We start from the raw sequence: 14,684 nt of genomic DNA on the forward strand, positions 1-14,684 counted from the left end.
GGACACTAAAATTGCTAAATGGCTAGCCTATCCTGTGGAGCAATGTGAAAAGTTTGATGTGAAGGTAGCAGATGGAAGGACCTTGACATGTCAGAGCAAGTGTCTGAAGGCAAAAATTACTATGTAAAACCATGGCTTGCATGTTGATTTCTTTTTGCTGCCACTGGAAGACTGTGAAGTGATTTTAGGTATTGAATGATTCGGAATTTCTCTAAACTAGTTATGAAGTTTGTCATGAATGGCCAGAGAGTGACTCTTAAAGGCAAAAGTTGTGGTAACGTCACTACAGTTTCAAACCACCACATAGAGAAGCGCCTTAAAAAGGAGCGACATGGTTGCTAAGTACAAGTTACAACTTCAAGCACTAGATTTACAACATCAAATTTGGCATGGATAAAGGGCTAGACTCTCTTATTTTAGAATTTTTCGACCTATTTGCAAAGCCACAGGGATTGCCACCTCAACAAACATATGATCACTGTATTCCTTTATTGCCACTACTAATGTCTGTCCTTATCACTGTCCTTATTTTTAGAAAGCAAAAATAGAAAAGATAGTGAAAGAAAGGTTAGATGCAGGCATAATTCAACCAAGTGTCAGTCCACATTCTTCTCGTCTTATTGGTGAAGAAAAAGGATGGCTCTTGCAAGATGTGTTGATTATCGAGCACTAAACATGAACACTGTGAAGGATAAATATCCTATCCCTATTGTGGATGAATTGTTAGATGACTAAGGCGGTGCCCAGCAATTCACCAAACTTAACTTGAGATCAAACTATCACTAGATTCAGGTACACAAGGATGACATTCAAAAGACTGCATTTAGAACTCATGATGGCCATTACGAGTCTTGTTTATGCCTTTTGGGCTAACCAATGAACCTTCGACCTTCCAAAGTCTCATGAATGACATTTTTCGACTTTACCTATATGAGTTTTTTCTCATATTTTTTTATGATATCCTCATATATAGCTCATCCCTTGAGGATCATTTAGGTCATTTGTGAATTGTACTCAACACTCTTCATGAGTATCATATGTTTGTCAAGAAATCTAAACGCAATTTTGCTCGATCACATATGGAATACCTTGGGCATATTGTTTCCCAAGAAAGTGTTTTAGTTGCCTCTTCTAAATTATTGGTGATGACAAACTGGCCTATTCCACAACAATGAAAAGGCTGCAAGGATTTTTCGGGTTAACTGGTTACTACCGCAAGTTTTTCAAGGTTAAGGACGCAATATCCACCACACGGTTCTTGCCCTACCAAATTTCAACAAGGTGTTCATCATTGAGTTTGATGCATCAAGAGTTGGCATTAGTGCAGTTTTAATACAAGATAGACGCCCCATCGCTTTTACCAGTAAGGCTCTTGCTCCATCCCACATCGGCATGTCTATTTATGACAAAGAGATGCTAGCTATAGTGCATACAATTACAAAGTGGAGATCGTATTTAATCGGCCAGCATTTCCAAATCCGAACCGATCACAAGAGTCTGAAGTATTTTTTGGACCAACAAATCTCTTCCATGGAACAACAAAAGTGGGTCACTAAGTTGTTGGGCTATGACTGAGATTATTTAGAAGAAAGGGACCAAGAATGTGGTGCCAGATGCACTCTCACAACTTCCTGAACAAGTTGAACTTATATCTATTTCTATACCTGCATGTACTACTCTTGAGCAAATTAGGAAGGAATGGTGGCAAAATCTAGATACTAGAGGTATTACCAAAAGCTACAAAAAATAGCCAACTTCAGTCCCGTTTTACCTTTGGGACATTTTAAACTTACTGTATATAAGTAGGATTTTATTAGTCCTTACTTCAGCTCACAAGCAAACCATATTGCAAGAATTACATGCATCACCGGCTGCAGGTCATTCTGGTTTTCTTAGAACCTACAAGTGTATTTCTAAGGAATTTTACTGGACAGGAATGAAGGATGAAATCAAAAAGTTTGGGGCAAAATGTGATGTTTGTCAACAACAGAAAGGGGAAACTGTGGCTAGTTCAGGCTTTCTACAATTTCTTCCTATTCCAGAAGAAGCTTGGACTGATATCTTCATGGATTTGATTAAGGGACTACCATCTTCTCATGGTAAGTCTACTATTTTTGTTGTTGTAGACCATCTCACAAAATATGCTCATTTTTGTGCCATAATTCACCCTCATACAGCTATAAGTGTTGCTTGTACTTTAGTTAAAAATATTGTCAAGTTGCATGGAATTCTTCAGTATATTGTCAATGATAGTGACAAAGTCTTTACCAGAAACTTTAGAAAGGAGTTTTTCCGTTTGCAAGGAACACAATTCAATATGAGCACTGCATATCATCCACAATCAGATGGGCAAACTGAAGTTCTTAACAGGTGCTTAGAGACTTATCTTCATTGCTTTGCTAGCGAAAAACCGAAGGATTGGGTGTGATGGCTCCCATGGATCGAAGGGTGGTATAATACCACTTACATTCCTCCATCAAGTTGACTCCATTCGAAGTTGTTTTATGGTCGAGCTCCTCCTGTTCTTGCCAGGTATTCAGCTCGATCATCCATAGTTGATCAAGTTGGCAAGGAGTTACATGATCAAGAAAGAGGGATTCAGCTTTTCAAGGAAACTCTTGTTGCAGCTCAAGCTCATATGAAACAGCAAGTTGATTAGCACCATAATGAAAGGGAATTCTTAATGGGAGATTGGGTATTTCTCAGGCTACAGCCCCATAGACAGATATCTGTGACTGTTCGTTTTTCAATAAAGTTGTCTCCTCGATTCGACGGGCCTTATAACATCCTAAAATGTATAGGCCCTCTTGCTTATCGATTTGACTTACCAACAGGTTCTAAGGTACATCCAATTTTTCATGTCTCTTGCCTCAAAAAGAAGGTAGGGAAGCAAGTTACTCTGCAATGCCACTTGCCTGATGTTGCACCTATGGGTGAGGTTCAAGTGCAGCCACAAGTAATTTTGGATTGCCTGGGGGCCAAACGTAGAAGTCAAGACATTATAGAAGTTTTAGTTCACTAGTCTCACTTATCATCAGAAGATGCAACTTGGGAAACTTATCAATACTTGGAGGAGAGATTCCCAGAGTTTATTGCTGCTCAGCCTTGAGAACAAGGTTCATTTGAACGAGGTGAGAATCTTAGGATACCCAAATCAATTGGAATTTTCTATTTAATGATAGGATTCCCAAATCAATTGGGATTTCTAATAAATCCATTATGATTCCCAATGAATTCTAGTTAATGTTATTATTATTTAATATTAGGGTTTTTATTTAATGTGTTAGGATTCCCAAAATCAATTGGGATTGAGTCCATCGAGGAATTGGATTAGGATATTTTACATTCATAATAGGAGTAAATTTCCCTGCCCTATATATATATGTAACCCTATTGGACTTTTCAATCCAAGCAATAGCATAATTCATAGCCTTTGGCTAATTTGGAGGCAGATCCCCTCAAAGTGATCAAACCCTATTTTCTCTTACTAATTTCCCTTCTTAAAATTTTCCCAATTTTACCACGATAAAACCGTAGGGTCTTATTAGTGGTGTACAAGATTCAATAACTATGACACAATAATTACCTTATACATATTAAATTAACTTAAGTGAAATTCATAAGATATAAATCATTAGAATATTTTTATTTACAAATACAACTAATTTAGACAAAGGAAGAACTGTTGTAACTAATATCAAAGTTCATATTTGCATAAAATTTTATAAGTGAGAGCTATCATGTATATCCTTCCTATAATAATCTTAACTTTTAACAAAGAAAAATATATCCATTATAAGAAAAATTTTACTTTAGGTTCTAAATCTCAAAATTCAATTTCAAGGAAATTTTTTTCATGGTCAAATTTCATTACAATTTCAAGATTTTAATAAAATTTGGATGATTTGCTGAAATTTTAACAACAAATTTGTTCAGGTTTTAAATCTCAAAATTCAATTTCAAGGAAATTTGTTCCATGATCAAATTTAATTTACATAGATTTCAAAAGAAAATTGTTAAAATAAAAATTAACTACAATTTTGATTTCAAGGATCGTAGGAAGCATAAACTTCTCGACAATATCATGGAATTTTAAAACCATGAGTATGTCCAAATTTTTTAACAATAATCACTAAGTCTAGGAATTGTCACATCCCATGTCCATATCTGTGCAACTTAAATACACACATCTGTGAGCCTAGTTTAAAAATTAGCTCATATTACATCCCTTACTAACTTTTTGTAACAGATAATTTCTAACTATCAAGGCCACAAAAAATCCTCTACTGAAGCGAGAAAAGGAGTATTTATTGGCAGGGGTGGATGAACATGTTGTCATCCTCTAAAATCAAGATGCCATGTCAAGGGGAGGAAGGGCACGCGTTGCAACGAACACTCAACGAATGGTTGGGTAGATTAAGGAAGGATTAAGGGAGTCAAGCCTAACTAAGACTCAAGCCAATGCTACGAGCTTCCAAAATAGAATGGGATCTTCTTAAAATTGATCATTATGAGTGTTACGATGAATTTGATTAGGAAGTCTATTGGCAACAAGATGGGTCTTGCCTTGGCTAAGAATGGAACAATTATTAAATCTTGGATGGAAATTTCATTTACCAAGCTAAAACTCTCTAGAACATCTGAGGATCAAGATTGGTCAAGACCTGCCATGTAACTGATGACCATGATTGTTAAAATTGCAATCCTACAATCCTACATTACCAAGATAATCCTGATCCTACATAGAGTCACAAATTAGTAGGATCACAGTAGGATTGTACTAGGATCAATAGGATCACTAAGATCATAGTACAATCGTGGAAGGATTATAAGATCTTGCAGACATTAATATTTTAAAAATATTTACTAAATTATAAAATTAATTGCCAAATAGGTTTGGTTTTTGTAATGTATAATTATACAAGAAATGGACAACTTAAAAAGTTATTTGGCTTATTTTATACTAACAAAATTATGACACAAAATTTTATTTTTTTAGTTAATGATTTTTTATAATAAAAGAAGATATATTAAGAGAGGAAAAGGGGATTATACTGTAAAATAGGATGAGCAATCCTCAAATAAAACAAAAAACAAAAAAACAAAAAATAAATAAATAAGATAAAAAGAAAATAAAATAAAACAAAAATACCTAAAAAGTCAAATAAGAAATCCGCTCCTTAAGCCCTTGCAATTATAGTTCACTAAACACTTCAAGTTTGCTAATTCATGCTACCACTTCTTCAATTTCGTTTTATTTCCATCCAAGTGATCTTCATTACATCCAAGACCAGAAAACCACAAACCCATCTCTCCATCAATTGTTGAGCTTCCAAGTCCTCCAAATCAACCTCAACAACTGGAATGGGCGAAATCCCTCCCTTACACTATGCTTGTTTACCCAAACCATCCTCCTCAATTACAAAGGTGCCCTCTAAACCTTCCATCAAAGATTGCACCACATATCTCCCCAAGTAAATCAGACAACACGGAAACATAGCCACACAGATCTCAAATCTCAGCAAAGGTTTGCTTTGTCCACAAATTCACTAGTATCATCACTATCATTATCCGACACATCACCCCATTTATCCATTTCCTTGCCTTTGTTACTCCTCACATTGTATCTCCCTTTTGAAAATTCTGGGAATTCAGAACACATTAAAAACTCTCAGCATTGTTTATTAAATTTTTTCCAGTCTCCCCAGAAGAGTTATCTCACTCATCCACCTGCAAACATAAACCTTCTCAAAAATTTTTCCCCTACCAGTAGAATTATTCTCCTCATCAGCAGCCAACCTCTATATTACCCATACCACCTTCGTGAACCTTAGTGCAGGCCCCTCCCTCAGCTAATGCTGCGGTCAACTTCTTAATGAATCCCTCGTCCTGGTTGCAACCCTCTCGAACCAAAAGCACAGCATCACCAGTTCAGTTCCCAAGACTATCCAAGTTGCTACTATCCCTGATCAGAGGCTGCCCTGCTGGACTCACCCAACTGATTCCCCTTCGTTGCGCGATGGAAGGCTTGGAATCCCTTTCCGGCAATAAGGCATTAAACCTGCTCTGCAAAAGGGAAGGGCTGTCTCCATATGAGAGTTGGTTGTACCGGGCTTCTACAGTCCATTTGTCTAAAATCTGTAGTGTGCTAATTACCTTATTTGTGATACTTAGAATTTTGGGCCTGGCCAGGAATCCCATTAAGATCTAAACTGCTAAGAGCTTCAATAGACAGCTGGCTTTTATTCAAGTTCTCCATTGGGCTGGAAATTGGGCCAGATCACCTCTAAAGAAATGTGGACTTATGGCCTATTTACTCAGTCAGCCCAAGTTCTCAAATCCTGGAGTACCAAAATTCAGCCTAAGTCCAAATTGATGGCAGGCACCCCAGCCCACTCCATCCATCCTTCACTACCTCCACCATCGAGCCATAGTCCCCATATGGTGATGTCCCACCAACAAATAAATTGCTGCTGCTTTGCCTACATCTGCTGCTTCCCTGTTGTTGCGTCTGCTGCATCGCTTGTTGCTGCTGCATCTGCATCATGCAACCACATTCATCACAGATCCCATTCTTCTCCGCCAGCACTACTCTACTCCAAGAGAATGCTCCTCTGTAAATCTTTGCCAACACCATCCTTTCCATTTTGGGAAACCCTAACAACACACAGAATTCTTGAACGAATTTTCTTTTGGTTGTCCGGGAATGAACACTGAAAATCGTCTTCCTTCCCATTCCAGTCCTATCTCCACGGACTTCCCAAATATTGTTGGCCGAAACGCCAAAAAATACCACACATTACCAAATGTGGTGTTTTGAAAACTCCTTCCCAGCCTGCAAAAATGCAAAGCCACACCATTAGAAAACCATTTCATCACTTCCACACAAAGCCTCACCCATCCATTCAACTTCAGATTATTTTCTTTATCAGCAAAGAGAATTTATTAAAGGGCGTCAAGGGGATGCCATTCAAATACAAAAGAACAAGGAACAACCTCACTGAAGGGTGTTAAGGAAACAAAAGGATAATATTAATATCACTTACAATGATCTTTGACAAGGTTAAGGGGAAAAATTGATCCTTTGAAAGCTCTCCTTTTCTTTCCCCTCACACTGCTCAAAAAAGGGCAAGGGGGATGAGGGAGAGAGCCTTCCTTCTATCTTTGCTGCAGTGGATCCCTTTCCAAGCCCACAATTCGTCCCCCAACAGTTCCTGCAATGAACCACTTCTGCTTGATAAAGGAAATGGCCAAATTCCAAAGATTTCCTAATCGAGCAGTGCAGGAGGATGTGCTCCACTGATTCAGCTTGCTCCAGACATAAAAAGCACCTATTAACAAGCAGCAAACACTTTTCTGCAGGTTATCAATGACCAGGATTTTTCCAAGAGTAGCCTCCCATGTGATAAAAGCAACCTTTGTTGGGGCTTCTGTTTTCGAAATGAGTTTGGTAGCAAACACCTACACTGTGAGCTCCATTCAGATCTTTTGAATGGGTTTCCAATCTTTATGAATTTCCAAACACCATGACTGTGAGCTCCATTCAAATCTTTCAAATGGATTTCCAATCTTTCCTATGAATTTTCAAACACCTTCACTGTGATCTCCATTCAAATCTTTCGAGGCCCAACCATTATGATGAAGGTCGTATTTGGTACCCATGACTTCCCTCCAGAAATGGTTCTTCTCTTTTGTGAATATCAAAAGCCATTTCCCCCCAAGCGCTTTATTTAAAGTAGTAAGAGATTTAAGACCTAGCCTTCCCTTATGAATAGGTTGTTTAACCACCACGCACTTTACCAGATGATATTTGAACTCCTCCACTGTGATCCCCCAAAGGCTCCTTTCAGTCCTTTGTATTCCTTCTAATCTCCATGTTACTGAACAAGGGATAGGGAAAAGAGAAATGAAGTAGACTGAGAGTTGGATAAAGAGCTTTTGACAAGCATGAGTCTTCCTCCTCTGAACAAGAAATTCCTTTTCCACCCAGCAAGTTTTCTTTCAAACCTTTCAACAATGGACTCCCAGACTCCCTGTTCTTTAAACTTGGCACCCAGAGGGAGATCGAGATAAGTAACAGAAAAGGCCCCCAACTTACATCCCAACAGGCCCACAAACAGAGGCCTGCAGCAAGTCCCCACGAGAATAATTTCACTTTTTCCTCAAATTCACTTTCAGCCTTAAAACTGCTTCAAACCCAAGCAGAATGCATCTGAGATTAAGGATTACTCAAGATCATCTTCACAAAAAGTGATAGTATCATCCACAAAGATCTTATGCGAGACATTTGCATTATTCCTGATGCAAAGCACCTTGAGCAGGTCACCTCCGTTGGCTTTAATAATAATAACTCATAAGGCTCAACACTTCCAAAACTATGATGAACAGTAAGGGGGAGAGGGGATCCCCTTGTCTCAGACCACAAGATGAACGGAAAAAAATCCATAGGGCAGCCATTAATGAGAACTGAGAATGAAGGGATAGAAATACACTAACAAATCCAGCACCATCACATTTCCCCAAAACCCATAAGTCTGAGAATGTACTGCAAAAATTCCAATTTTAACATGGTCAAACACTTTTCCATTTTCAGCTTGCAGATCACACTCAAGAACAAACTGAAAATATTCCTTACCCACTTTATCATTGAAAGATTTCCCTTTAATCTGAAGGGATTGACACCAATCCCCTCCTTTCATACCCTATAGCAGCCATGATGCCAAGGAAAAGTAATGAGAGAAGTCAGAGGGAAAAAGGAAAAAAAAAAAAAAAAGGATAATATATTAATGCACTTGACATTGATGATTATTAACTAGTTCAAACTTTTAATAAGATAGATAATACACTAATGCACTTGATGATAATAATGATAATATTGTAGATGATTTTGATGATAGGTATGATGAAGTCACTCATGATGGTTTAGTGACACTAGCAAAACAAATGGTGGTGCATATGTTGACATTAAAATGATGAGGAACTACCTTGACAGTGGCTTTTGTTTGCCAAAACTTTATTTTAAAAAGAAAAAAAAAATTTGGGTGCTCATGTCATATAGTTGTTTATTGGCTGATTTATGTTAAAATTTATTTTATTATTTTTTTAATAAAAATTTATTTCGTTTTATTATAAGTGGTTCAATTCAGTTAAGAATGCAACCATTTGAAAATCTATGTGTGTGTCAAATGAGGGCTTTCCCATAGGGCTACTTGTGATTTTTTGAGTCTTCACCACTTAATAGACAATTTTGTTTGTTTATACCATAAAAATTTATGAACAAAATATCATACATATGCATTTTTCACATTTGTTTGTCTAGTTAGTAGGATATTACAGTCCTCAATCCTACCCTACAATCTGGTCCTGCTAGAAAACCTAGCAATCCTACATAGGATCCCAATTTTAATAACCTTTCCAATGACAAGTGCAACCTTCTATAAAAGAGTAAGCTATAACTAATAGTGAGACTGCAACTAAATCCCTTAAACTACAACAGCTCAAGCAGCACGTTGCAACTGTCACTTGCCAAACCTCCACGGGTGGTCCAAAGTTCTGCACACCATGGACAACAATCTCCCCTCTCCTCAACCTAGCTACTGCTTGCTCCTGCAGAGAATCAAACCCACGACCCTAGCTCTAATGCCATTTAGAATCGAGCACCTACTGTTACACCAGAAGGCAATAGCTTTCGAAACATGGTTGAAGATTCAAATCCAAGAAACTCAGAAATTTTGGGCAAACATCTACATTATATAATGGATTAGGAATTAGGATGACTTGCACTTGAAAATGAAACTTTAACGTTTATCCCTTGGTATAGATGTTTGTCAACATTTTCTCTCTCTTCTATACTCTTCTCTCCCTCTACAATTCTCTGAATCAAATACTAGCTAGTTGTACACAGGATGTAACTAGACTTAACTCCATGAAGAGAGAGAGAGAGAGAGAGACGATCAACATAAATTTCCTACAGTTGCTTTCAGGAGCAGCTCCCTATGATAAAATGGTAAAGGCACATACCCCATTTGTACAAGCTTGGGAAGCACCTTTTCGAGATAGTAAGTTGGACTTGACCAAGCTTTTACTCTCAGGTTCACAATGTTGCTTATATTATTGTCAAACCGCTGAAGAACATCGCCAGGGAGCTCCCTGACCACATTAACATTTTTTCCAAGCGCATGTATGAAATATTCTTCATCAAATATGTCCCCAAACTTGCTGCAACAAATAAAAAATTATAGGAAAACCAAAAATATCAGCAGCAACTTTATAGCTCAAATGGGATTTAAAATATAAAATGCACAAAATAATCTTTAAAGCATGAATTTTGATGAAGCAAGCAAATCGACAACAAAAATATCACACCAAAATCCAAGCTGATATTTTGAAAAAAAAAAAAATTAGATCATGACATAAAAGGAGAAGCAGGAAGCAGGATATATAGGGAGTACCTTTTTTATACTAAAACAGCCATTCAACAAGAAAAACAGAATAAAAGCTTTTTTATATTAAAAAACTCATTCATGATTCAACAAGAAAAACAGAATAACGTAATGTCCAACTGCAGCTGAGACTTCATATTTCCAGATGTTATAACAGAGCATTGAATTAATTTGATCACGTTTCATAATATCTTTGTTGATCAGCATTTGATTTACCCTTTTTCATAGATCCAAAACCATTACACAATCATGGTCTTAAATTGCCACAAATTGTTTCTTTTCCACCATCCTCAAAAAACAAAATGGCAGTCAATTTCAATCTTATAAAAATCTTCATTAAAATTTCCACAATGAAATTTATCCAAATCTCATAATTTTAGAGAAATTTGTTGAAATTTTAACTAAAAGAATATTTTCCTCGATTAAAATTAGAGATTCAAAACCCAAATTGAAGTTTTACTCTTAATTATTCTTCTTTATTTCATATGGAAATAAAGATGATTGCAAGGATATGATTGATTAAACTTAGATATTAGCTACAAGATTTATTTCACCATTTATCTCCAAATTATTTGCATTTGTATAATAAATAATATTTAACTAGTCTATGAATTTCATCATATTGATTGAATATTTTCAACATGACTAAAAAATTACAGTTACTAACCTCATACACCACATATCTATAATTGATGCATTTTATTTATAATATTTTAGTTCTAAATCTTGCATTATTATGCTTATTAACAATTTCTAAAGTTTCATAAAAAATTTCCATATTTTACTCCATTTTCTAAAATTGAAATCAAAAAAACATTGACATCAAAATTTCTGTAATTCTGTAGCATCAAAAAAAATTTTCTAAATTTAAATTTAAGACCTTGTACACAATTATAAAATGAACTAAGATGATGGCTTATAAAAATCATGCCCCCATTCTCATACCACAGATTGGATAAGATGGCGGATACTCTTTTCCAAGATAGGTATTCCAATTTTTCATAGAGTTCCTATAATCTATATGCAGGAAGGATGATTAAGGAGTTGGAACTATATTCTGGGGAAGTGGTGTATGATCAGTGGGAAAATGCAGAGAAGATTATAGGGGTTTTTAAGGATTTATGTACTAAACAATCTCCATTAGACACATGATTAAGGGGATGGATTGGTGCCCAATCACTGAGGAGACGTCTTGCTGTTTAGACCAATGTCTTGAGGATGATGAGGTGAGCATAGCAATCTATGGGATGGATATAGATAAAGCGCAAGGAGACTATAAGATTTAAGTATGGCATTTTTTTCCAGGGTAACTGGTTGGTTCTTACAATATTATAAGAGTTTAACATCAGTTCCATAGAAAGGGTGTTGTGAAGAAGAATGTACTTTTATGCAATTTTCCCTAAGAATTCATGCTCAGTAGCACTTATTCCTAACATCAGTTTTATAGCATGATACGGAGGATTGACTTAGAAGCTGAATTGAATTTTGATTTTGGGAACCTTCGTTGAGCTGAGCGCAAGTACAGTACACAGACAATGTAGCAATACTGTCCACGTGCTATTTTGTTATTATTGGCCATAATTCAAGCGTCTTTTGGCTCCATATTTTGGGTAAATATAAAGCTACTTCCACTTTATCTAGTTAGTTTTTAGAGCCGGAATTAGTTTATTTCCATTACCAAAATAACCTATTGCTAGGGTTAAGGTAGCAAGAGTCATATATTTCTCCGCACATTGGAATGACATATTATCATTAACATTGGTACAAATTGATCGGTTAAACATTAGAAAGTGCAAGGCTGCCTTCTCCATAGGAGTGATTCCTAGAACCTATCAATGAGAGGCTAATCATTATATTCTTTATTATCTTTACTATTATAATTAATTAGCCATGATTGGATTTGAAACCCTGATTTTCTAGCCTTAATTCACATATTCCCAACTTCCCTTGGAAACTCTGACACAAATCAATTTCCCCTAGCCATCCTGCGTTAGCACTACGTTGCATTAAATATAAACATGGCAATGATATTTGAAAATTCAAGAATGACTCATAGAACATTATAAAAAAATTTCAAAAAAAAAAAAAATACAATAAAACATCACATGATTGTCACCTGGAATCTCGCCACACACTATTTAAATGAAACATTGGAATGACAAGAGTGGCATTAAGTAGTCCTGCCACAGCAACTGCATCACATATCTGTATCAACAAAAGTTATCAATGAACACTAAGTATTGCAAGACTCATAAAACAGAATCAATGCAATTAGTTAATTTAGAGTTATGTATCCAAGTTATTCAGGCTTAGATGAACTTGTAAAATCCCTTCTGCAGTCTAAACCTGAATAATATGACCAATACCTAAAGAAGCAGAATAAATAAAACAAACAGAACAAAAAACCAAATAACTAGGCTGACCGCAAGCACAACACATATCCCCATGGACATCTACTCTCTTACATTCACAGCACAACAACAAATAGCGAAAATGCAAGGCAACAACAAAATTCTCAGATTCATGATATGGTCACAACTTAAATAAAATCAACAAAATTCTTCTGTGGATGAATCACATATGGCAAGATGAAAACAATTTCTCCCACTTTGATTCTCAAAATTCTTTATCATTTTAATAGGAATTTTTAAGCAAAAAAGAGGAATTTACAAAGAGAATTAGGAAAGGAGATACAAAGAGAAGGATAAGGCATCCACCAAGACAATAAGGAAAACAATAAAGAGAACTTCAAATCGCAAAGTTACTGATGCAAAGGTCTCCAAACCCTATGCAAATCAGTTGAGAATGCCTCTAAAAAATTCATTTGCACAGCACTGAAGTGATGCATGAAAGACAAACCAATCCAAAACAAAACAATAGGAATAACTAAACCTGAAGATTCTAGAATTACCCTCCAATCAGATACACCAAAATATCACAAAAACAGCATACATCCAAAAGTCTCCTCCCCAGGAAAACCGAGAGATCACATTTGGTTTATGGAATGGAATAGAAATTTTACAGGGATAATATAACTTTCAAACTTGTTACTCATGCAAAAGTTTGTGTGATAATTTTTCTTTTTCTATATTTTTTTTCGCAAAAGAAGAATTTTATTAATCGATTAAGAATGTACAACCAAGAGAATAAGACATCAATTTAGCACAATCTGCCAGACAAAAACAGAGAAGAAACCGAAAAGCATAAACAAACAAATCAAAACCAGCACACCCTAAAAGTCCAGCAAATATCGCCAATCGCTGAATATCCAAAAAGCTCATCCCCTTAAAGTTCCCAAGACCCAAACACCAAAGAGAAGCAAAATAATGAATCTCCTCCCGAACCAGCAAATACAACAACTTCCCAGAAAAAAATATGTGCATTGTGTTCCATCCACAGCCTCCAAAATACTGCCAAAAAAAAAAATCCAGAGTGTTGTCCTTTCCTTCTCCCAGCCAAAACCAACAAAAGAAACTGCCAAAAAATCCTACTGTTTGTGGATAAACCCAACACCAGCCGAAAAAAATCAAAATAACTTATTCCACACCCTCCAGGCAAACTCACATTGTATAAAAAATGCGACGCAGATTCCGAACAGTTGAAACAAAGCACACAAACATATGGAGAGAGAGCCTTCAAAGATCTCCTAATCTGCAACAAGTTATTGGTATTGATTTTATTAAGCACAACCAACAAGCGAAAAGCTTGATTTTAGAGGGGACTTTGGCCTTTTAGATGGATTTATAGAGAGGAAAAGAGGAATTAGATCTAGTAAAAAATTCACAAAAGGATTTGCAAGGATATACACCCAAAGGATCCAAAGACCAGAAACAACTATCCTCTTACTAAGAAACTTGACATTTATTCAACAAAACAGCAAAGAAGATAACTCTTCCATCTCCTATCATTCAAAACTTTCAAAACTGAAAATCCACATAGAATATGATAGGAATAGACATTGCCCCTGCAAAATTTGGGAAGTTCTTTGTCTATTTCATGTTATGGATCAATAAGAACTTCAGCATAGCCATTTTCTTCGTAAGGACAGAAAACATTTTCTTTTGTAAACTATCATATCCTTATACTATAATCATCTATTATATTCCACCATACTACCATCATCTATTCTATTCTGCGAACCAAAAGCAGTTGAAACTAAAGACGGCATAAACTATCCAAAAAAAAAAGTGAAAAAGGCAAACTCAATGCTCCCCAATAAGACCAAATATATTACATAAGGTA

General features: G+C 36.0%; 1 protein-coding gene across 10 annotated transcripts in view; it reads right to left on the reverse strand.

Moving 5' to 3' along the window:
* LOC131161692 (O-fucosyltransferase 9) overlaps positions 1 to 14,684 on the reverse strand; it is an 80,407-nt gene that overhangs the window by 43,652 nt on the left and 22,071 nt on the right. For all 10 annotated transcript variants that reach the window (XM_058117628.1, XM_058117624.1, XM_058117629.1 and 7 more), the window contains exons 4-5: positions 12,559 to 12,647; positions 10,021 to 10,218 (exon numbers count right to left, since the gene is read on the reverse strand). In XM_058117628.1, the coding sequence (XP_057973611.1) occupies positions 10,021 to 10,218; positions 12,559 to 12,647 (287 nt within the window). The remainder of the gene's footprint in view (positions 1 to 10,020; positions 10,219 to 12,558; positions 12,648 to 14,684) is intronic.

This window comes from Malania oleifera, chromosome 8 (assembly GCF_029873635.1).
Source record: "Malania oleifera isolate guangnan ecotype guangnan chromosome 8, ASM2987363v1, whole genome shotgun sequence".
NCBI classification, from domain to species: domain Eukaryota; kingdom Viridiplantae; phylum Streptophyta; class Magnoliopsida; order Santalales; family Ximeniaceae; genus Malania; species Malania oleifera.